The 24,139-nt window shown below is 30.1% G+C and overlaps 1 protein-coding gene and 1 long non-coding RNA gene across 2 annotated transcripts in view; one reads left to right on the top strand and one right to left on the bottom strand.

Moving 5' to 3' along the window:
• Nucleotides 1–24,139, top strand: part of LOC145265415 (voltage-dependent T-type calcium channel subunit alpha-1G-like) — a 759,315-nt gene that overhangs the window by 555,462 nt on the left and 179,714 nt on the right. The window contains exons 19-20 of the mRNA XM_080121247.1: nt 15,980–16,068; nt 20,469–20,592. Coding sequence (XP_079977373.1) covers nt 15,980–16,068; nt 20,469–20,592 — 213 coding nt within the window. The remainder of the gene's footprint in view (nt 1–15,979; nt 16,069–20,468; nt 20,593–24,139) is intronic.
• On the bottom strand, nt 13,822–17,855 carry LOC145265418 (uncharacterized). The gene is made up of 2 exons (XR_013864645.1): nt 15,228–17,855; nt 13,822–15,195 (listed from the first exon to the last, which is right to left on the bottom strand). It is a non-coding gene; the product is annotated as an uncharacterized LOC145265418 (long non-coding RNA).

The raw sequence follows: 24,139 nt of genomic DNA on the forward strand, positions 1-24,139 counted from the left end.
AGCAAAAAAAAAAAAAACTATTTTTCTTGTGAGCTCAGCTGAAGCCTAAGTTCAATGGCTGTCAATTAAATTCATCCTAACCTCCGCACTCAATCCCCCAAAACATATTTGAATATGTTACACAAATTTGCATGAGTTACTGCTCTTCTAACTCACTCTCTCCTTTTGATATCCGAATCCCATTTTTATGCAGAAAAAAAATGGTTTATCACCTCTGCTAATTTTTTGCTTTGGCTGTTTTGTAAGCCATTGCTTCTTTTTTTTTTTTTATTCTGAAGATTTTTTTTTTTCTTCTCAAGAAGATGCTATCAGCCATTTTTGCAAAAAAGCTATCAAATATGCATATATTTTTTACGAATGTTTTCCCCTTTTTATATGTTTATTTTTTATTTTATCTATTTTTACAAATAATTTTCTTGCTAAGCATTTTCAAGCTACTGAAAAGCACATGAGCAACTGGCAAATGGACCCCAAAAATGTCCCTGGTTGCCAACTCTTATTCCATTCAGTGGTGGCTCGCGATTTTACATTGTGGGAATGTTATTCAAAAAAATATCAGACATTATTAACTTATCGAAAAAATCTTTTCCAAATAAAACATTTTTAAAATAAAGAATAAATTTTAATATTCAAAAAAGTTAAATATCAATATTTAAAAAATGAAAAATATTTTTAGTTTTATTTCTTAAAATGAAAGTGTGTGTATATATATATATATATATATATATATATATATATATATATATATATATATATATATATATATATATTATGAGTAAAGAATAAGAAAACTTAACACATACTAAAAATAATTGAATTTCGGCAATAACTAGCCTCTTTCAGACCCAAAAGAAGCTAGTTCAGGTCGAAATAATACTAATGCAATATGTTAATTTTTGCTATTTTTATTAATAAATAGTTACTCTGTATGTATAACTCAATATTTGATATTTAATGGAGATTTCCATTGGGATTGAACCTGTAATCAAACTGCAACTTTATATATATATATATATATATATATATATATATATATATATATATATATATATATATATATATATATATAATTAAATTTCGCTCAAATAATATTTTAAATAAAGAGTAAAGAGTATACACGAAGTAACCAAAATTGTTCCGACTTCAAAACTATGCTTATTTTTAGTAACATATAAAATTTATTTAAACAACATTTCTTATCGAAACGGTATTTCGTATGTATCAAGAAAAAAAAGCAATAAATTGGAGGAGATAAATAGAGGGTGCTGAAATTTCTATAGTACCTATGGACGAGCCGCTATTGTTTAAAACACTTAAAACCGCACGCACACAAATCTGTACACATTTTATTCCCTCTTTTTTCAGAGTCTTTTGAAAGCATTTACTAATGACTTTTTTTATTATTTGACGTTAGTAGACACAACATGGGACGACAATGAATTGAAGCTATGGAAGAAGCACCTTCATTCATTTACCATGCGCTCATATGCAATTATAACTCTTTGCATGATTTTTTTCTTTTAATGGTCGCCATTGTTATGGAGGGTTGTGACAATAGAAATAAATAGGTAACACATTATTCATGCTTTCTTTTTAGGAAATTCTTGATTTTATGTTGCACATATATTATTTTAAAATAATATATGGTGCACATATATTATTTTAAAATAATATATGGTGCACATATATTATTTTAAAATAATATATGGTGCACATATATTATTTTAAAATAGCTGCTGGAAATGGTTTCATTTTAGCCTCTTGTGTTCCTTTAAGATTTTCTTTCAACCAACATCCAATAGAATTCCATAGATCAGTTATTCAAGTTCATTGGTGCAAGTTCCTCACTTTTGACGCAGTCCTCTAAGTACATAAGAGAGAAATACAGTCTAACACTGTTGCCATATTTAAAAAGGTGCCATTCAGAGAAGTCTTTCATACTTTAAACGAGCACAAAACTAACTTCGAAATCTAGTGGGGATTTCCTCTTCTATTTTCTACAGCCTATTTCTCACAGAAAACACATTGCTCATCTTTCTCTACACTATTGTTGTTATTATACGCGTTCGACTGAACTCCAGTCTGTGATTCTCCTGTAAAATATTCACAACAAAACTCGTCTAGCTATAACCACTGTCAATAGTTTCTCTCCCTTACTTTGTACTTATAACTAAATGAAGCTTCCATTACCGAAGTTTCTTTCCTTGTTAGTACTGCCCGTCTGTGGAACACAATATCACAGAGCTGCTTCCCAGCTGACTACAATATGGTCGTTTTTAAGTCTTATGTTAATAAATTTTGGTTGTGCTGTTCTCTTAAATAATTTAAGTTCTGTTCAGTTTCAACCATCGTTACGACTTTTGTCAAAAGAAAAACTTACGGAAATAGATCCAGATTTAAAGAGTTTATGATTTTGAAGAACCCACCAAAAAATACAGTAAAAAATAATTGAATCCTCTTGGTTATAAGTATTGTACAATGCAAACAAATGATTAGATTCATTTTAAACCGATATAATTTCTTCTATTGCTAGAGATAGGTTCTTTAGTTCGGATGGTAGAACATCAGATACGAGTTACAGTTGGTAATGGCTGGCATCTGGGTTTTGAATCTCAGTTGATGCACACACTGATTATTTGTGAACTGACTCAAAACAACTGTCTGTGGTTTACTATATATATATATATATATATATATATATATATATATATGATGTGAAAAAGGAAGTGGAAGACCGGAGGCTCGACGTTTCGCCCGGATTATGCAGGCTTTTTCAAGAGGTGTGGTCATTGACGAGAGGGTCGATGTTTTTAGTTTTATATATATTGGGGGAGTGTAACTATTATACAAATATACAAAAAAAAAATATATATATATATATATTATTAACCAGTGTCTAGATTATTTTCATGCAATATTATTTTAGATAAGTGGAAAGAAATGTTAAAAAATCCTTTTCTCTGTTTGATAGTGTTAGTAGAGTTAGAGATAAGAACAGATTCCAGCAGACGGCGTGTTGACCTACTATGTATATGCTTTAGGAGGGTCGCATTTTTGAAATCGAAATGATGGTCATTTTTCATTATGTGACCGAAAAGAGCATTAAGTGTATTGTTATTCTTTATGTCTCTTTTGTGTTCATATAATTTTTTAGCAAAGTTTCGCTGCGTCTCTCCTACATATATCTTGCCACAATCAAGGCATGGTATGGTATAAATTCCGGCTTGTGTTGATCATTTATTATTGTTAGTTTTAGATTTCCGAGTTAAATCTTTTATCGTCAGGGAGGATTTCTGTACTATTTGAAAACCGATTTTGTTAAGGTTTTTATAAATGTTATTATTTTTATCGTTAGTGGCAACAATTAGTCTTCTATTGTGTGTTAGGTTTTCTTGAGAGTGGTTTTGATCTCGGTTTTGATAGATTTTTAAGGCCCTTCTTTTTAGCGTTAAGTAGGAATTATTGGGGATATTGTAAGTTTTTGAATGTAGTTTCTATATATTCAAATTCATCGTTTAGATATTCTTTGCTACATATTCTCATAGCTCTTAGATAAAATCCAATTATAATGCCTTTTTTACGTTGTCATTGTGTTGCAAGTAAAAATGTGCATAATCATTCTTATTAGTTGTTTTACGATGAACTTTGAATTTTAGTTGATTATTATTAATAATTAATTGTATGTCTAGGAAAGATATGAAATTATTATTTTCAGTTTCGTAAGTGTAATTGATGGTAGGTTTTATTTTATTAAGTTTGTTTAGTGACATTATCAATATTCGACAATTTGGGGAGAAAGAGTAGAATGTCATCTATGTACCTGTAATACGATGCACCCTTAGGTAATTTATATTTTAAGGGGCCACTTTCAGTAAACTCTAGAAACAGGCACGCCAGGACCCCACTTAGGGGGCTACCCATTGGCAATCCAAACTTCTGCCTGTAATAGAGTCCACCAAATATGAAATACATCATATTAATACACAGGTTTATAATGTTTATTAATGTGTTAGTTGGAAAAGGTAATTCGATTTTTATTTTGTTAAGGTGTTTATGAAGTAGATTAAGGCATTTCCTAGTGGGGATGTTCGTATATAGAGATTCTATGTCAAGACTGTTTAAAGCTTTGTTTTTCATATTAAGTGTTTTTATTTTATTGAGTAGGTCGCCAGAGTTTTTATGTGAGATTTGATGATGGTACCTAATAATGGAGTTAACAGTTTTGAAATTGTTCGTGCTATTTTATGTGTGGTGCTGCCGTCTGTTGGAAGCTGCTCTTATCTCTAACTCTACTAACATTATCAAACTGAGAAAAGGACTTTTTAACATTTTTTTCACTTATCTAAAATAATATTGCACGAAAATAATCTAGACACTGGTTAATAAATATATATATATTTTTTTTTTTTTTTGGTATATTTGTATATAATAGTTACACTCCCCCAGTATATATAAACTAAAAACATCGACCCTCTCGTCAGTGACCACACCTCTTGAAAAAGCCCACATAATCCGTCCGAAACGTCGAACCTCCGGTCTTCCGCTTCTTTTTTCACATCATAATGTCGGATTGTATCTATTTTAAAATTCATATATATATATATATATATATATATATATATATATATATATATATATATATATATATATATATATATAATTTCTGTAGAAATCTATTTTCTTATAATATATACCAATCCTTATTTAAAGAGGTCCAATGTACTTACAGAGCTATATCTATATAATTATAAAACTCAAATGATCTTGTAATGATGTATGTAACCCACTTTCTGGTTTATGACATCCGGTTGCACATGTGCGCATGACCTGCGCACTGAAATATTAACGTTATTATTTCGAAATTATTATTTAACATGGGAAGAGTGGGATTTAAAATACCTTAAACGTAATACAGAAATAAACGATGTAAAAAAAAAAAAGCAGATATATCAAAATTTGAATTTAACTATAATAATTATTATGGTATCTGTTCAGTGCACATTTACCTATAAGCATGGCCAACCACTTATAATTCAGTAATTGTAAATTGTTACTTTCAAAAATAATCAATTAAAATAAACAGAACGATTGATAGAAATCTATCTATATTCTTTTTTCATTTTAATATACTTTCATAGAAATGTTTCTGTTATGTCAAAAAAAACTATTTCTTTATGTCACAAGTGTCACGCTCGTACATGAATTCCATAGCTAATATAACATACTGACCCAACGGATCACGGGCAGTCTAGTAATGAATAAATGATAAAAAACAATATTTCAAAATTCATGATGTTGACCATTTATTCCTTTAATTTAGTTGGCATTTAAAATTCTTAACAGTATCTGTTTCGTAGCGCAAAATCAATCACTTAATGATTATATCAATGAGTGAATCTTCACACAGATTCATTGCTTGATGTAATAATTAAGTGATTGATTTTGTGCTACAAAACAGATACTGTCAAGAATTGTAAATGTCAACTGAATTAAAAGAATAAATTATAAGATGGTCAACATCATGAATTTTGGAATATAGTTTTTGTCATTTATTCACTATATATATATATATGTACATAAAATGTATGTTTATATATGTGTGTGTGTGTGTGTGTGTGTGTGTGTGTGTGTGTGTGTAGTCTGATTATAACTTGTGTAAAAAAAAAATAACTCAAAGCTTTTTATTTATAGAACTTAAAAACAAAAAAAAAACCGACGATAGACAAAGACAATTCTATTTAGTGATAGCTCGTTTGCAGCAAACAATGATGATAATAGTTGAGACAAGTAAGACATAAAATTACATACAATTCTCACATTATTTCTTTAAAGTGTAAAATGAAAACACATTAAAAACTTATTTTCTTATGCCATCTTTTCTGTTAACGAAAACCCTTGAAGATAAGGTTGATTATAACTTCTTCTAGCCAGAAAATGAGGAAGAAATCTTGTCTTAATTCTCAACCACATGTTGGCGAAAGACTTCCTTGTTATTCATAACAAAATTTGGGGTTTTATCTTTTTTTAATTTTTTTATAAGTCCAAGCTTCTGCGTAAAGGGGAATAACTCTAATCTAGAAATAACTTCTCACATAAGGGAAATAACTCTTTTAGTCGCACAAAGTATTACATTCTTATGATATTCTTGTGATAAATATTTTGGGGTAGAATAATTTTCAACTACGTTTTGCCATAAGAGTTCCCTGAGATCTTATATTCACAATAAGATTTGGGGTTCTATCTTATCTTTATCGATAGAGTCTAAGCCTTTTCATCATTTGAATGGTTGTTGAAAGAAAATTTTCTTAAGAGACGAATTTACTGAAATAGTCCAACTTTTATTGACTATTTTTAAATGTTTGCTTATGAAAAAATAGAATCAGATTTTTTTTTTACATTTTTATAATACTGTAATGTTTCCTTTGAGTGATTTGAGATATATCACATCTTTTCATGTGGAATATGGTATTTCAGAATATTTTTAAAACATCTTAAAGACTAAAATAATTAAAAATAGTTAAAAAAAAAAAAAAAAAAAAAAAAAAACAGTTTAAAAATCTCGCCTATTTTGTTGAGTGTCCAAGTCAGTGGCGTGCAGAAGGGGAAGGAGGTTGGCCATCCAAGTATCTCCCTTTCTCATTATATTTCTCAGTACTAGGACTTATACTTGACTATTTGTGGCATACAATGAAAGAGTTGTCACTGAACATCATTAGACATCTGTACGCTACATTTTGGATAAAACTGATTATTAGTGAGTTGTCATAATTATGTCATAAAATGGAATGGAAAGTATTAGAAATCTATGGAAACTTCTTGTCACTCAGATTTCAAGGAAAACAACCTTTTTTTATATCAGCAAGAAATCATTCATAATGACTGGTGTGAGAATTTTATGATGATCATCATCATTCAAACATGTCTGCCAGTTAATAAAAGTTTCAAAATTGATTTTAAGATCTGTAAACAACCGATTACAATTTTGTTTCAGGAATAAAAATACAATTTCAGATGAATAATTAATTTTATCCAAAATAACTAACTGAAATGGGTGAGAATTTTCAACTGTCCCTATTGTAAAATTGAGCCTTAAAACCATTAATCGAATGAGATGTTAACTTTGAATCTTGCAGCTGATGGCCTATTCGTCACAACCCTAACATTTTTTGCAGTAGTAACCGAATAGATTTTGTCAGTTTTTCCTGCAATTTTTTCCATTTTTTCCAAAATCACCCATTTTTTTTTTTTTTTTTTGCATTTAGTAACTTTCTACACTGCACCATCACCTCATCACACATCTTGGACCGTTTTTACCTTAACCCAACTGCTTTTACAAGTTTGCATTTTCCCGACAATTAAAAAAACAAACAAATTCTTCCTATTTTTTATTTATTTATTTTTACTTGAAAACATGTTTAACATAATATGTATTTCAGAATTTTTTAGATAAGGATTGATAATTTAGATTCTTTGGATTCTTCAGACTACTATTTTCATCTTGAGTGTTATATTCACAACGTTTTGACCGATGTAACCCCCAACCTTCTTCAGGTGCATCTTTTTTAACTTTCAAATCTAGTTGAACTTGGGAACCTGTAGGTAATTTCAAACTGAATCATTTATCACACGGATAGGTTGTTCTTATTCTATCAGTCATGACCGGTTATAAGTGTTAATTCTATTATTCTTATTCATTATCACTGGTAGTAAGGATTGAACCTGCAACGTGTCGATTTGAACTGATTATTTCTTTTCTTTGTTCACTTTTATTTATTCCAAACAAAACACATTGCGACATAAGAACTACTTTGATTAGGATCCAGATTTATGGGAGGAGGGCATTCTAAGTAGCGAGTTGGGCAACATTAAAACTTCTGCATGTTGGTAGAATCGGCAAAAGAGGAGCAGGGAAGGAATTACAAAAGCAAACAGTTGGAGGAAAGAAACTATTAAAGTAGAAAGTGTTCAAACATCTGACGACTTTAAAGTTACGTGATGGGATTTTGCTGTTAGTTGGGTTTGTCAGGGGTATTTCTATTGAGGCGGGGTATGTGCATTAAGTTAATTCCAGCAAGTTCTATTGAAATACTTGTAAAACCAATGCATGGATGTAACATTGCAGCGATGAGACAATATTTGATAGACAGTGCAATGTTTGATAGACAGTGCAAGACCTATTAGGTTTGAGACTCATTTTCTGAGATGATAAACTTTTGATTGGTGCGTCAGTCCAGATGTGACAGCAATGTACTTTAGAATTGTCTGCATGGTCAATAATGTTGGTTAACTAACCTTTATTAACTATTTTTAAATATTTGTTTGAAATAGAATTAGTTTTTTTTGTTGGTTTTTTTGTTTTGGTAATACTACAATGTTTCCTTATATGATATGATACATATTTTAAATGACATTCTTCGGTAGATTGAAGATTCAATCTTTACTACAGATCATGGCTAACAGAACAAGGGCAATCGATTCTGTGATACAGAATTCAGTTTGAAATTGTTTAAGATCCCTGTGTTCAACATAAAGATACCAAAGTTCGACTAGAAATTTTCAAAGTTCGAAAAGATGCACTATAAGAAAGAAAGAAGTTACATTAATCAAAACGTTGTGAATATAACAACAAAGATGTTTCAAGTAAATTCATCCTTTCATCCAGTGCCGGATTAGACTAGCACAAAATGGCCCATTATACTTTTCAAAAAAAAATATTAGTCTGAATAAAATGAGAAATTAAAAAAATGATCCGCACTTTCGATATATGAAGTTAAAAATAAAAATGATATTTCTAACTTAAATGTAATAGACAAAAAAAAATGATATTTCAATTCTAAATTTAACTGACAAAAAATTATATTTAATATCTAAATTTAACGGACAAAAATACTATTTCGAACTTAAATGTAATGGACATAAGAAAATGCTCTTTCAAATCTTAATGTAACGGACAAAAAATGCTATTTTAAATCTAAATATAATGGACAAAAGTGCTATTTCAAATCTAAATGTAACGGGCAAAAATGTTTCTCAGACTCAAATTTAATGAACAAAAGAAAATGCTATTTTAAACTTAAATATAATTGACAAAAGAAAATGATATTTCAAATGAAATGTAACAGACAAAACAAAATAATATTTCAAACTTTAAAGTAACAGATTAGAAAAATATTTTGTATATATGTAATGTACATATGTAATGAACAAATGTAAATGCTAAGTAGCATTTACATTTGTCCGTTACATTTAACTATTAAATAATACAGAATATAACGGACAAAAGAAAATTATATTTCAAATTAAAGCATGACAGACCATCGAATATACTATTTCAAACTTGAACAGACTAACGAAGTTTATTTCAAATTTAGCATTACAGACCAACAAAAATGCTACATCAAATTTAAACAATGACAAACTAACAAAAAACCTTTATCGAAACATTCTTCTTCTAAATTGTCATAATATAATGGTAACTTTTTTTGAAAGCCATGATAACTGTTACATCAACTACTATGTTGTTCTAGCACAGTGTGAGCGCATGGTGTCTCTGAAATTTCTAATGCATTTCTTAAGCATCAGGATATCATGAAAGGAGATTTTTTTCCTTATAGAAACATATTCTACTGATCCGGCACTGAATATATCACATTAGGTTTTCAATACATTTTCTGTATTTGAGATGATTTTTAACATTTTAATGCTTTTCTCCTCTAAAGTTTTTAATTATTTTATTTAATTCTACTAAAGTTGACCTAAAAGAAATAATCATTTGATAAATATGTTAATTTTGAAAGTACTGTAAATTGATGATCATAATAATTTTGCAATTAATTTCTCATCACAGTAATAATAACATCATAAAATATAAACATTCTAATGTATGGCATTCTAATCAATGAATCAATGAGTTATCTCCTCTTTGATAAATGGACGTTTGGGGTGTGTGAATGATCGCATGTGCAGCCTTCAGAAGAAATATTGACCAATCAACCAGAAGAAATTCCTGGATTTTTTAAAGCAGGTTTGAAACAAGAATAACAGATTTACAAAAAGATATGCTTGAAGAAAAATAATTCCATAAATTGAAAAAAAATAAATAAAACGAAAGAAATGTTTTCTCCCCACCTACAGATGAAATACTATTTGTTTTTGTCTTTGTTTTTCCTATTTTCAAATTAAAATGTTATCCTCAGAATATTTTGACCAATTCATTCTACAACCTTCTTTGGCCAATTTTGAGAGAAAATTTAAATAGCAATGCTTACCATATTCTGCTTTTCAGCTCATATGCAATGCATCGTGATTTTTGATTTTGAATTGGGAGATTTTCTCATTCGGTTTTATTTTCTTTTTCTCTTCTTTTTTGCTATGAAAATTTAAATTTTCTGTCCGTGTTGTTTCGCTCTTGTTTTTTTTTTTTTGTTTGTTTTTTGTTTTTTTCTCATTCTTGGAGAAAAATAAAGACATTCTATCTTTTCATACAGGTAGTTCATACAAAGAAGGCAGTAGAATGAATCGACCAAAACATTGCAGGGGGGCATTATAACAAAAGAGTAATAAACATTAGGTTTGTCGATGGAAATATGTTTGTCAGAACAAGGAGAATGTTTAGTGCCATATTAAAATCATTAATAACCTCCGGGCAAATCAGTGCACTGCAGATGCAAACTACAACAATTTACATGAATGTAGATAATCAATTAAATTAAACGTTTATTAAATTGGGATGTTCCCAAAACACTCAGTTCTTAAACATAAAACAAAACATGCTATAGAGTCATGATTAATCCATGCAAACATTTGAACCTTAAAAACACACAAAAATATCAGCATGCAAATGTAGGGACAGGTAATGAAATATAAACTGTTTGTTTTTAAGAAAAAAAAAACCATAAAAAATCAAAGAATCCTCCAACCTTAATAAAATGTTCAATATTTATTAACTCGCGGGTTTTGCCCACTTGTCAGTTCACAATTTAATTCTGACTCACTACTTGAAATTATTAAAACGAAATCAATTGATAAGAAAAAGAAAGACAAATCTAATAAGAAGATAAAACAACAAACCGGAAGAGTACCTGACTCAAAGTCAGCAGTAAACAGTGTTTAATTAAATTTAGTTCCTGATATTTTTAAGTCGCATACTGTTCTTGTTTGTGAGGTTTTGTCATAATTTTTCTTCATTAATGTATTTATTAAATTGTTAGGCGAAAGTATAGAATAGTTAACAAAGTCCTATCTCCCCATATTAAGAACGGTTTCTGGGAAACTGAAACTCTCTCTATATCAGAGCAGAAAATGTTCCCTCATTTTTATCAAGATCAGCATAACATCATACCGATAGTGAATATCAGCATTTTGGACACGGTCAAGTCTGGCTAAACCGGAAATCCAACCCAACATCTTCATCCATATGACTTTTTTTCATGCTTATAATGATAATGATGATGATAATGCAAAACTGCAGGTCATAGCATAGTAGATCAACGATCCATGGATCAAAGACATGTCATTTCAATCATATAGCATCGATTTTTGTGGTGATTTATTTTCGTAAAAAAAATAAATAAAAATCTAAAAAACTGCATATTAATGAAATCTGCCAGAATTTGCATTTTCCACTTTTTCCATTAACACTCAAATAAACAACACGTATTGGAATTTTTTCTAGAAATTTTTAGAAATGTAAGTATTATTATTAAATTTATAGCACATTTCTAGAAATTTAAATATTATTATTAAAATATATTGTACAATAACTTATTCCTTTTTTTCAGTTAACAGGCTTGTTTACCAATAAACCAAAATGCATTCTGGTAGATTTAATTTCGTAATTAAATTAGTTAAACTAGTTTTAAAAAACTTTTTTTTAGTAGTCTACGCTATAGCACCTTGGAATTTCAACAAATAATCGATCATTATTAAATTGAAGATAATACTAATAGGTAAGTCACGTAGAGACGAAAAAATAAACACACATACACATACATAGTAGTTTTTACACAATTTTATTAATAAAGAGAATTTTTGCAACATTTTTGTATGGAAAATTTGTGAAAGCTGGAAAATGAGTCACAAAATGAGTCACATTCTCCTTTTCTGTCAACAATTTGCATCCTGAATTCTGTCATAAAAAAAATAATATATAAATAAACATCTCATTCCATGCAACCGGCAATTTGAAAAATAATAGACACGGAAAAAAGTGAACTTTAGCAGCACCAATAAACCACACATTTTTAAGAGCCGATCTTTATTTCTTCAGTACTTATCGGAAAATAAGAAGGGTAAATCACATACACAAGTAAAAAATAAAAACTATTTTTTTAAGTTGAAGTATTAATATTTTATTAGTGTACAGTGTTACATGTTTTAAAATTAGTGTTGTGTGTGTGTGTGAAATAACCATGTAAAAATGATGCAAAAACTAAATTTATTTAACAAGTTATGATTGAGATTGCGATCATTTTTACCACTGGATATGAAATGATAAAATCTCTCGTTTTGGAGCTGCGTGTGTGTTTCTCCAAAGTGTCATGGCCAACTCTACTCCTCCTGCTACCAGATTCAACATCAATCACTCACTTGTCAGTCCAAGGGAAGTAATTATTTTCTTAGGTTAATCCTAACATACATCCTCCGCTAAAAGTAACGGGCAAAAAATTATGCTTTGCCAGTGTTAACACTAATAAAATCATTGAATTATGTCAGTAATTCAATTTTCATATATAAATCATTATTACCATATCTGATGACCTAAAAACACAAAAAATATGTAATAATATAATTATTACTGGTAATTTTATATTTAATAACATCAAACACAAAATACCAGTTCACATTAAAAAAAAAATAATAAAATCCTTTTCTGCAAATTTATTGCAAAAGACATTCCATAATTTCCGGGTATCTGAAAAAATAAGACTGATTGAATAGTTATATACATTTTCTTTTCTTTCTGAAGATGAGATTTACTTTGAAAATTCAAAGAACATAACACCATCAATCCTGATGCGACACATAATGCTGGTGGGGGAAGAATTGCTGTTTATTTATTAGAATCTATCTATTATTGATTGTTGACCTTGAAATAAATAATTGAAAATTATTGAAATCTTTCAAAATTGTCATTTTTCTGTTTTCCTTTTCTTGTATCCATTAGTATTTTTCTACCAAACTGCAATGCAATCCGTACCTAACATTTTCGAGTGGATGATTCCTTACCAAATTTATTAAAACGATGGATGTTGTGTGGCTGTTATTTTCTTTATCTAAGTCTTTCTAACATTTTTTAATTATTTCAATTGGATAGGACTGAACTATTGCAAATTGAGAAAAAAACACAATTCTTGATGATAAAAATGTTGTCTTTGCTATTTTTTATTTTCTCCCTTTGATTATTTGGAGTAATGGAGAACTAGAAAATGATGCTGGATGTTAAAAAGATCAAAGACTTAAAAGACGTTAGTAATTAAAAGACGTTAGTAATTAAAAGACGTTAGTAATTAAAAGACATTAGTAATTAAAAGACGTTAGTAGTTAAAAGATGTTAGTAATTAAAAGACGTTAGTAATTAAAAGACGTTAGTAATTAAAAGACGTTAGTAGTTAAAAGACGTTAGTAATTAAAAGACCTTAGTAATTAAAAGACGTTAGTAGTTAAAATTGAAATGGGAAGAATTAAAAACGAAGAAAAAACACCAACTTGGGTAAAGTTTAAGTAAAGATTAAAAAACGTAAAAATCTGTACAGAAAACAGAAAGGAAAAAAAGAAATGTCTGATTATGGAAATAAATTTGCGTTCTTCTGCCGGGCAAACTTTTGGATATATATTTAAATACACATTATTCTTTATTATAAAGCTGTGAATTTGGCCAATACTAAGTTGAGATACAACGGCCAAGTTGCAAAATGACACCCTGTTGCAATAAGTGGGGCATAACATATTTGGGTGCGATCACAAACGTTTCTATGATTATATTTATTGCCAGATGTGATAAGAATGAATTAATCAAATACTAAAATCGCTGTATAAAACCTTGACACGAGAAGAGAACTACATACTGCGACTATACTGCAATTATTTACCTGGAATTCTTTACAACTCAAAGTTTTTCTGACTGGATTTATGGTGTCAATTTTTGTTTGGGACAACTATATTATTCACAATTGCGAATAATTTTTTTCTTTATGATAGAGTTATTTATTTTGCTTTCCTTTGTTTTGAGATCATTTTTCTATCATAAGAATGACCCTCTATTCAAGACACAATCATCGTTGTGTAAGATTGAACAGGACAACATTTCTACCTCGACCAGCAACTGAGTACAGGATTTTTTTAAATTTCGTCTTATAGTACTGGATATTTTATATCAATTGATTAATAGTAAATAAAAAAAAAATGTGTAAATTACACAAACACACAAGAAGTGGTCACATAGTTTTATCAATTCTATAATAGACTTTTAATTATATATATCCATATATAATATTTTGATTGGAGAAATTCCCCTCCGAACCAAAGTACCATAGGTTTGCAACAACAGATGCCACATACAAATTCAATACATCTACCCTGACAACCACTATCTTATGTAGCTTACGACCACCATTTCTGCCACATTAACTCGTGATAAAAAATGCTACATTACATCCAATGAACACCATAACAATCAATACATCTACAGAAGAAGAAGTTCCTATTTTTCTCTCTTAATATTTAGTGCTCCCACCACTACCAGTTGAGACTGGGTCAAATTCTATATTTTCCTACGATATTGTGCTTGCAACCCCATTAACTGGTTGTTACATACATTCACATGATATAATCTTTCCATTTCCCAATTCAAAAATAATAAATTTTCTCTTCTCAAATTCTGGCCATTTTGATTGGCTGATACCTGACTATTCACATATTCTGGAATCCACTTCCATAAATGAATGCTCCAGAAATTAAACAATATGGCATCGCCCTCTACAGAAAAACATTATGCTAAAAAAACTAACTAAAATATATTAACCGATTGTTATCGCTCTCTATATATTACAATCATGCTGAAAAAAAAAATTAAACATATTAACTGATTGGCGTTTCTAAAAAGAGCAACAAAATTAAACATATTAACCGATTAGTGTCGCTCTATGCAGAAGACAATAACTTTGTTTTGTTTTTGTGGGTCAATTTTTACATTAGCTCCACCTCCACAATTTTTACATTAGCTCCACCTCCACAATTTTCTTTTACATTTCTTTTTTTTATACATGACTTCTATGCTGATTACAAAAATCTCCTTTAAATTTGGTAGAGACAATGATTGGGGGTTTCTATTCTGAAAGCCGTTCTTAACATGAGGCGGTTGGGGTTGTCTAATCCAAAAGTCATTCTTAACATGGGGAGGCTGTGGGTGTCTATTCCGAAAGTCGTTCTTAACAGGAAGAGGTCAGGGGTTGGCCACGAACAACAAACGTACTTTAATTTTTTATATCTTTATATATTTATAGAGAAGAAATATATCATCTCTTTGAAGCGACCATTACTGAGAATGATGCTTTAAAATCTGAAATAAAAAGTTATAAATTAATCATGATGATATGTTTAAGTAATAACAATAAAATAAATTAAAATCGTTTAAAGTGCATTTCCTAAAACTGACAAAACCTTTTGCACCGATATTTGTTTTTATTTGTAGCAGCATGGGATTTTACCTTTTTATGGTGAGATAAGTTCTGAAATACTGAATCGGCACTTACAGATCTAGGGTTTAGTGGTGCCACTCAAATGCAATTTTAACACATATTTTTGACAACACACCTTGATACACGCCAGCTCTGTTTCATTGGCCTCATTGAATAATGACGATGACAATAAGATTTGGCGCGCTCAGTATGCGAATCATAAAACATGTTTGTTAGGAAAGTAAAGTTCTTCCAAGCAGAAATTCAATTCTAACACTTTTGCAATTCCATTTTCGTTTCAGAATTGTGCATGCTCATGGTGCCCTGAACCGAAAGGCTGTTTCAAAGAAAGAGAAGAATATGCTCTTTATATACTTTCACCTGCAAATAGGTAGGTTTGCTTATTATGAAAAATATTGAAAAGTCGAAATAACTAAAGTGCAGAGTAAAGGAAATGAGTTAAGGTGGGAGATGAAGTTGTAAGTATTATAACAATAATTTGATATCAAACACAAAATAACAAATTAACAATAACTAAATCCTTTTCTGTCATTTGCAACGGACATTCCATAACTTCTGGATTCCTGGCAAAACCACATTTCAATCGAATGGTTATATATATGATTTTTTTTTCTTTCTGAAGATGAGGTTCACCTAAAAAATTCAATAAAAGATGGTGAAAGAAATTATTTCTTGTTCTATATAATTTGTTCTTTGTATATTCCGTTTTTCCTATCTGTATAAAATTGTTTCTTCTTCTTCTTCTTCTTCAATTCATTTAATGTCACTTTTACCTTGCTCAAGGGTCAAACGTTTTCTGATATTTCATAAGTTCACTCCTTTCAGCGGCTCAACTCTTTCTAAATTCTAGTTTTTTAATCACATGCTTTTAGATTTTCCTCATCCAATTTTCCTGTAAATCAAGACATGCTTTTGAAACAGTTTATCCATGAGACTGAATTTCCCACGTGACCATACTAGTGTAACTGATTCATCCTTTGGATGCCGGGTAAACGTAATCCTTTCAGTAAATCCTATGACCTAATCTGTTGATATGATTTCGATTCTTCAACCCGACTGTTCTCATCTTGAGTGTCATTTTCACAATGTTTTATTAGATGTAACCTCTGACCTTCTTCAGATGTATTTTGTTAAACTCAGGAATGTTTCTGTCAAACTCGGGAATTTAGATGGAATTTTGAATGAACCCCTTTATTTACTTTGTGGAGGTTGCACAGTCTCGTTCCATCATCCATAACTGGATAGAGGTCTTAAGTAATTCGCAATTGTATTTTTTCGGTCGCCCACATTGAGAATTGAACTTTCGACTTTCAGGAGAACATCACTTTTGCAATTGATTTTTCCATCTGTCGTTGCAATTGGATGAGAGAGAACTGAGTGAGGAACCAACATTCACTGCCACTTATCATGATGCATCTGACACATCTGCGATATAACTTAACCCACCCACCCCCCGGATGTAGAGAAGAATGTCTTGCAAAATTATCAAAGGCAACAACTCACAAAATTGTACTGTTTTCACTCTTGTGGTTCTCCACCATCCTCATCTCCTAAATAGTCACATAAGAAACACTTTGATCATCTGGGAGTTAGTAAGATGTTGTCTGATTCTCTTGAGTGTTTATAGTGTTGTGCCATCAGAGATATACTAAATATTTTATGTTGTGACCCTGTTCCCCTTGGAGTATATGATCTGCTTGGATTAGATCTGCTGTCTACTTGCCAGAATATAACAGTTGCTTCTGCTGCCTTCAGATTATTTCATGGTTATTGCTCCACCGGAATATTTAAATACAGTGCTGTGGCTAAACAGACCAAACTTGTAACGATATACATTCACATTAAACCTTCTGCATAATCACACTAGTGTTTGCACAGAGATGTACCAGCGATTTCCTTTCACATTGTGTTCTGCAGTCCTGTACGTGCTGCCTCAGAATTGTGTAAATGAAGATGTATCACTGCCACATTTTCAGAGTTCTGTATTGTCTAACTATTGTAATATTCCTAAGTTTTATCTTAATTAGCTTAGTAATCTCTGTCTATTGCTAATGGTTTTATGACCATGGTTAAATAAAAGAAAAAAAAACGTAGCAACAAAAAGTCCAATATTTCCCGAGTACATCATTTGAATTATTCAGACTATCATGGATTTTATTCTCCCAATCTTTCCGTTGATCTAACCTTCCACTTTCTTCAGAAAGCGTCTACTACCTGCAGGATATTTCATCAAATACCATCTCTTTGTAGTCTGTCAATAAGGTGTGCCTGTCTCATGCATCTCCTGAAGTTTAATAATATAAATTACGTATTATAGTGGGAGCACGTGGAAATACCACTTTGTTTTCTGCATCAACCCGTATAAGTTACTCGTAATAATAAATTTCCTTTAGAAATAATAAATACCTGTCAACATTCAATGAATAAATGATTCTCTTTTTTCTTCAATAAAAAAAATGAGATTGTCAGCTAAATATTTTTTACATAAATAAAACGAATAAGTCTGTTATTTCTTTATTTTAATTGATAACAATTAAAACAATGCATTTTTTCTGCCATAAAAATAATTGTCATTCTCCAAATCAATAAAAACGAATGTTGCTTTTTGACATGCATTTATTTTAAATTGTACGATTTTAGCTGGCAAAGAGTAGATGACAGTACATTTCGATTTTGTAACAATTCCTTTTAAAATTGGTAAAGTTGGAATATATATTTTTTAATTGCATTTTAAACCTTAACAAGGCACGGTACCACTTTGATGGGGGAGGGCTACTATCTGGGACATAATTGCAAGGATACTATGTAGAGAGTTTAGCAGTAAGATGACTGTTTACATTACACTTGAACTTCTGCATGTCAGTATAGTCAGGGAAACAGGAACCCGGAAGGGAATTCCAAAGTCTAGTAGTTCTGAAGTAGGGAAGAAACTATGAGAGTAGAAGGCTTTCTGGCATCTGGAGATCTCTACTGTGTAGGGGTGTGATTTTGTCCCTTGTCGGGTTTGTCAGGGGGTTTTATGTCAATGGCTTGTAGTTTGTCAGAGCATCTACCATTAAAATACTTGTAAAATAGACAGAGGAATGCAACATTTCATCGATGGGACAGTGGCTTAAGCCAAGCTGACAGTTCGGAACCAATTAACTTGGCGATTCTCTTTGGAACCCTGTCCAAAAGTAAGAGACTACTAGCAGATGCACCAACCCAAATATGACAACAATACTCCATACATGGGCGAATGGTGGCCTTGTAGAGGTACAGGATACTTTCAGGTGTAAGTAACTTTCTAGCACGGTAGAGAGATCCCACCTTCCTCATAGCAGTGGTGGCAATGCCTGCAATGTATCTGTTCCAACTCATGTTCCCTATGAATGATAAGCTGAGGAGTTTGATAGAAGTACATTCAATTAATGTACCTTTAGTCATAGCCATTAGTGGTTTCAAAGGTTTCTTGTAATTATTAAAGTAAACAAGCTTAGTCTTGGCGGCATTGAATGTTAGTTTTGTTCCCATTCTACTACAGACGAGAGGTCTTCTTCTAGGGTGTCCGCCATTGCCTTAGATGTGTTCATTCGTTTTCCCCTTGCCCCTGTTATAGACCGTGGTGTCATTAGCAAATATCCCCATCTCAGAGACAGGGGGGTCATTTATGAATATCAGGAATAATAAAAGACCAAGGTTCGCCCCCTGAGGAACACCTGCATTTATATCATAATGTTTAAGATGTACGCCCATCGAGGACAACTTGGATTCTTCTCTTATTTAAGAAGGATTTAATTATGTTGAGTATTCGTCTAGTAATATCATACGATTTGATTTTCCTGAGAAGACCATCGTGTCATATTCAGTCAAAAGCCTTAGATATATCTAGGGCTACTGCCCTATCCTTCCCCTGCTTTATCCAGTGTATCTGCAGTAGAATAGGCTTGCCTAAATCCATATTGTTGGACTTCAGGAGATGCATGAGACAAGCACACCTAATTGACGGGCAACAAAAAAATGGTATTTGATGAAATACCCTGCAGGTAGTAGACGCTTTCTGAAAAAAGTGGAAAGTTAGATCAACCGAAATATTTTGAGAATAAAATCCATGATAGTCTGTTTTACCTAGTGACATCAGATTAATCAACATTCATTGAGCGATCTCATTTTTTTTTTATGTGTGTGAAAGGTGATGACGTACATATGAGTACAAAATGGTCAGCCAGGAAAGAAAGGAATGTGATATGTGTATTATGAAAGGATATAAGTTAGTTTTGTTGATATTGATTTCGGACAAGTGTCAGAACTATTGTTGATAATGAATTGAATAATTTTGAAAGAAATAATTTTATGGCTATCTTAAAAATTAATAGCATTTCTATTCTTTTCGGAATGGATGAAATTACATTTTTTAAAGGTATTTTCTATTATTTTATTCACTTTAATTTGATTTTAGAATTCAATTTTGAAACAATTCATTTTAAAATCGGCAAAGTCAGAATATTTTATTTTAGCAACATCAGATTAATCACCAATTAATTTCTTTTTATTGATCGAACGATCTATGTTTTAAAATGTGTGAACAGTTGTGACGTACACAGAAACACAAAATGATTTAGTGTATTATTATTATTATTATTATTATTATTATTATTATTATTATTATTATTATTATTTTATTATATATGATACAATCGTTTAAAGATATTTAGTATATAATTATGCAATGATTTAACAGCATACATAAATTATGTTTTATAATTCTGTTGTAATTCTTTTGTCTTTTAGGTTAAGAAGATTATGCCATCATATGATTTCAAGACGTTGGTTTGACTATTCCGTCTTATTTTTCATTGCTTTAAATTGTATAACGTTAGCAATGGAAAGACCAAGTATAACATCAAAAAGTGCGGTAAGTGAAAAAAAAACCCTTCATTTTTATTTAATTTCTCTTAAACTTACAATGGGTCAATGAGTTAATGCTATTGAAATTTATAACACACTCATTGATTGGTCAGTAGCTGTATTTCTTCTCCCTTTAAAGGTCGCATTGATTGGCCAACAGGATACTACTTTTTTAGAGCTCACATGAGTCAGTTATGAGCTTCACCATGACAACACTTTGTGATGGTCGGTCAAAGATAGCCATTACTATTTTTTATTTCTCTACTTTGGTTGAAAAATGATAATCAGTTTGGCTCTTATCCAATTTTACCTCAATATTTAAAACTGCCCGTAAAAAGAAAATAAACAAAATAGTACAGAAAGCTTATTATATACTTGTGTTTTAGGTTAAAAAGTGCAGTACACCAAAAATTACACAAGTGCATCCAGTATTTTTGTTGTAAAAAAAAAACAACTTTGCTTGTCGAATTCTCTCATCGGTCACTTTTTGTCTTTATTAAGATTAATGCCAAAGGGACATAAATCAAACGTTTATTAAGATTAATGACAAAGGGACATAAATCAAACGTTTATAAAGATTAATGCCAAAGAGACATAAATCAAACGTTAAGAGTCAACAACCTCCCTTCTTCATATTAAGAATAGATCCCAAAATTTGCAGAGGTATTATTTTATTTTTAAAAACAAAAATACTGGTTAAGCTAGTATAAATTTTGGTGTACCGTTTTTTGTTTTCACTTAACAGAGTATGTACATGATAAAGTGCAATTTTTATGTACATGATAAAGTGCAATTTTTATGTACATGATAAAGTTCAATTTTTATGTACATGATAAAGTTCAATTTTTATGTACATGATAAAGTTCAATTTTTATGTACATGATAAAGTTCAATTTTTATGTACATGATAAAGTTCAATTTTTATGTACATGATAAAGTTCAATTTTTATGTACATGATAATGTGCAATTTTTATGTACATGATTAAAGTTCAATTTTTATGTACATGATAAAGTTCAATTTTTATGTACATGATAAAGTTCAATTTTTATGTACATGATAAAGTTCAATTTTTATGTACATGATAAAGTTCAATTTTTATGTACATGATAAAGTTCAATTTTTATGTACATGATAAAGTTCAATTTTTATGTACATGATAAAGTTCATTTTTTATGTACATGATAAAGTTCAATTTTTATGTACATGATAAAGTTCAATTTTTATGTACATGATAATGTGCAATTTTTATGTACATGATTAAAGTTCAATTTTTATGTACATGATAAAGTTCAATTTTTATGTACATGATAAAGTTCAATTTTTATGTACATGATAAAGTTCAATTTTTATGTACATGATAAAGTTCAATTTTTATGTACATGATAATGTGCAATTTTTATGTACATGATTAAAGTTCAATTTTTATGTACATGATAAAGTTCAATTTTTATGTACATGATAAAGTTCAATTTTTATGTACATGATAAAGTTCAATTTTTATGTACATGATAAAGTTCAATTTTTATGTACATGATAATGTGCAATTTTTATGTACATGATTAAAGTTTAATTTTTATGTACATGATAAAGTTCAATTTTTATGTACATGATAAAGTTCAATTTTTATGTACATGATAAAGTTCAATTTTTATGTACATGATAAAGTTCAATTTTTATGTACATGATAAAGTTCAATTTTTATGTACATGATAAAGTTCATTTTTTATGTACATGATAAAGTTTAATTTTTATGTACATGATAAAGTTCAATTTTTATGTACATGATAATGTGCAATTTTTATTTACATGATTAAAGTTCAATTTTTATGTACATGATAAAGTTCAATTTTTATGTACATGATAAAGTTCAATTTTTATGTACATGATAATGTGCAATTTTTATGTACATGATAATGTGCAATTTTTATGTACATGATAAAGTTCAATTTTTATGTACATGATAAAGTTCAATTTTTATGTACATGATAATGTGCAATTTTTATGTACATGATAAAGTTCAATTTTTATGTACATGATCAATTCAATAAAGTTCAATTTTTATGTACATGATAAAGTTCAATTTTTATGTACATGATCAATTCAATAAAGTTCAATTTTTATGTACATGATAATGTGCAATTTTTATGTACATGATAAAGTTTAATTTTTATGTACATGATAATGTGCAATTTTTATGTACATGATAAAGTTCAATTTTTATGTACATGATAAAGTTCAATTTTTATGTACATGATAATGTGCAATTTTTATGTACATGATAAAGTGCAATTTTTATGTACATGATCAATTCAATAAAGTTCAATTTTTATTTACATGATAAAGACTGTGCAATTTTTAGATGTTGAGGTAAAACTAGATAAGCATCCCCAGTTTGTCTACAAGATGTTCAAGACAATGTAGAATGTATAACTTGATGGCGAGGCTATTGATGCTGTCAAGAAGTTTTGTTACCTTGGTGATACTAGTGGAGAACAGGATGGAGCAGGTGCAAGTATAATTACAAGCGTTAGGAGTGGATGGAGTAAATTCAAGGAATTTTTGCCATTACTAACCATCAAAGCATTAATAACCAGCAAATCATTATTACTGTTGAACAAAGGAAGAGTCTATCAGGTATGTGTATGCAATGTAAGGATGTGAAACCCGGCCAGTGAGGGTTGAGAACATGCGTTGCATGGAGAGAAATGATATAATGAATATATAGTAATCTGAGTCTTTAAGGGAAGCTTAGATCTGATAACCTCAGAGGAAGATTAGACGTGGATGGTACGTGGATATTGAAGAGAACAGGAGACCTTCATGGTTTGGTCACATTAAAAGAATGAATTAGCATTCTTGGTTAGTAGATATAGAACAGTTAAGGAGACAGGTTCAGTTCACAGGGGAAACGTGGGAAGAAGTGATAAGAATAGCCTTGAAAGAAAGAAGGATAAAAAAGACCTGGGAAGATATAGGTTACTTTAGAAGTTAATTTCTAAAAGTCATCCAAATTGGCAGTGATGATTGTCATAGATAATTCACAGGCAAAAGCCATGTTTAATGTAAAAAAAGCTAGAATTGACAAATGCAAGTTCTTACTAGAACAATCTACACATTTGCAGCCCATCCACCATTCGCTACGTACTCTCATCTTTTGTTGCTCAAGTAAAAATCTTTTGTTATATACACTGTTGTCGTTCCTTCTCTCCTCAAGCTGTCGCTCTATTTTAATTTCAGTTTAATAATCTTTGAAAAATATTCCTACATTTTCATACGCACATTATACGCACACATGAAGTTGTTTCGTAACATACCTAAAACTAAATGAAAATAAAGTTTATCTCCTAGAACTGTCCGCCTTTGAAACACAATACCACTGAGCTGCTTTCCAACTGATTACAACAAAGTTGTTTTCAAGTTTAATATAAACAAATTTCTTGTTGAGCCATCCTCTTAAATAATGAAATTCTATCCAATTTCTACCACTACCAATCATCATGGTGTTATTGCATCACTCACACAGCACTTATTAACCCTCATCCTCAAGTGGCC

Source organism: Euprymna scolopes, chromosome 40 (genome assembly GCF_053919585.1).
Source record: "Euprymna scolopes isolate OS-2025 chromosome 40, ASM5391958v1, whole genome shotgun sequence".
NCBI classification, from domain to species: domain Eukaryota; kingdom Metazoa; phylum Mollusca; class Cephalopoda; order Sepiida; family Sepiolidae; genus Euprymna; species Euprymna scolopes.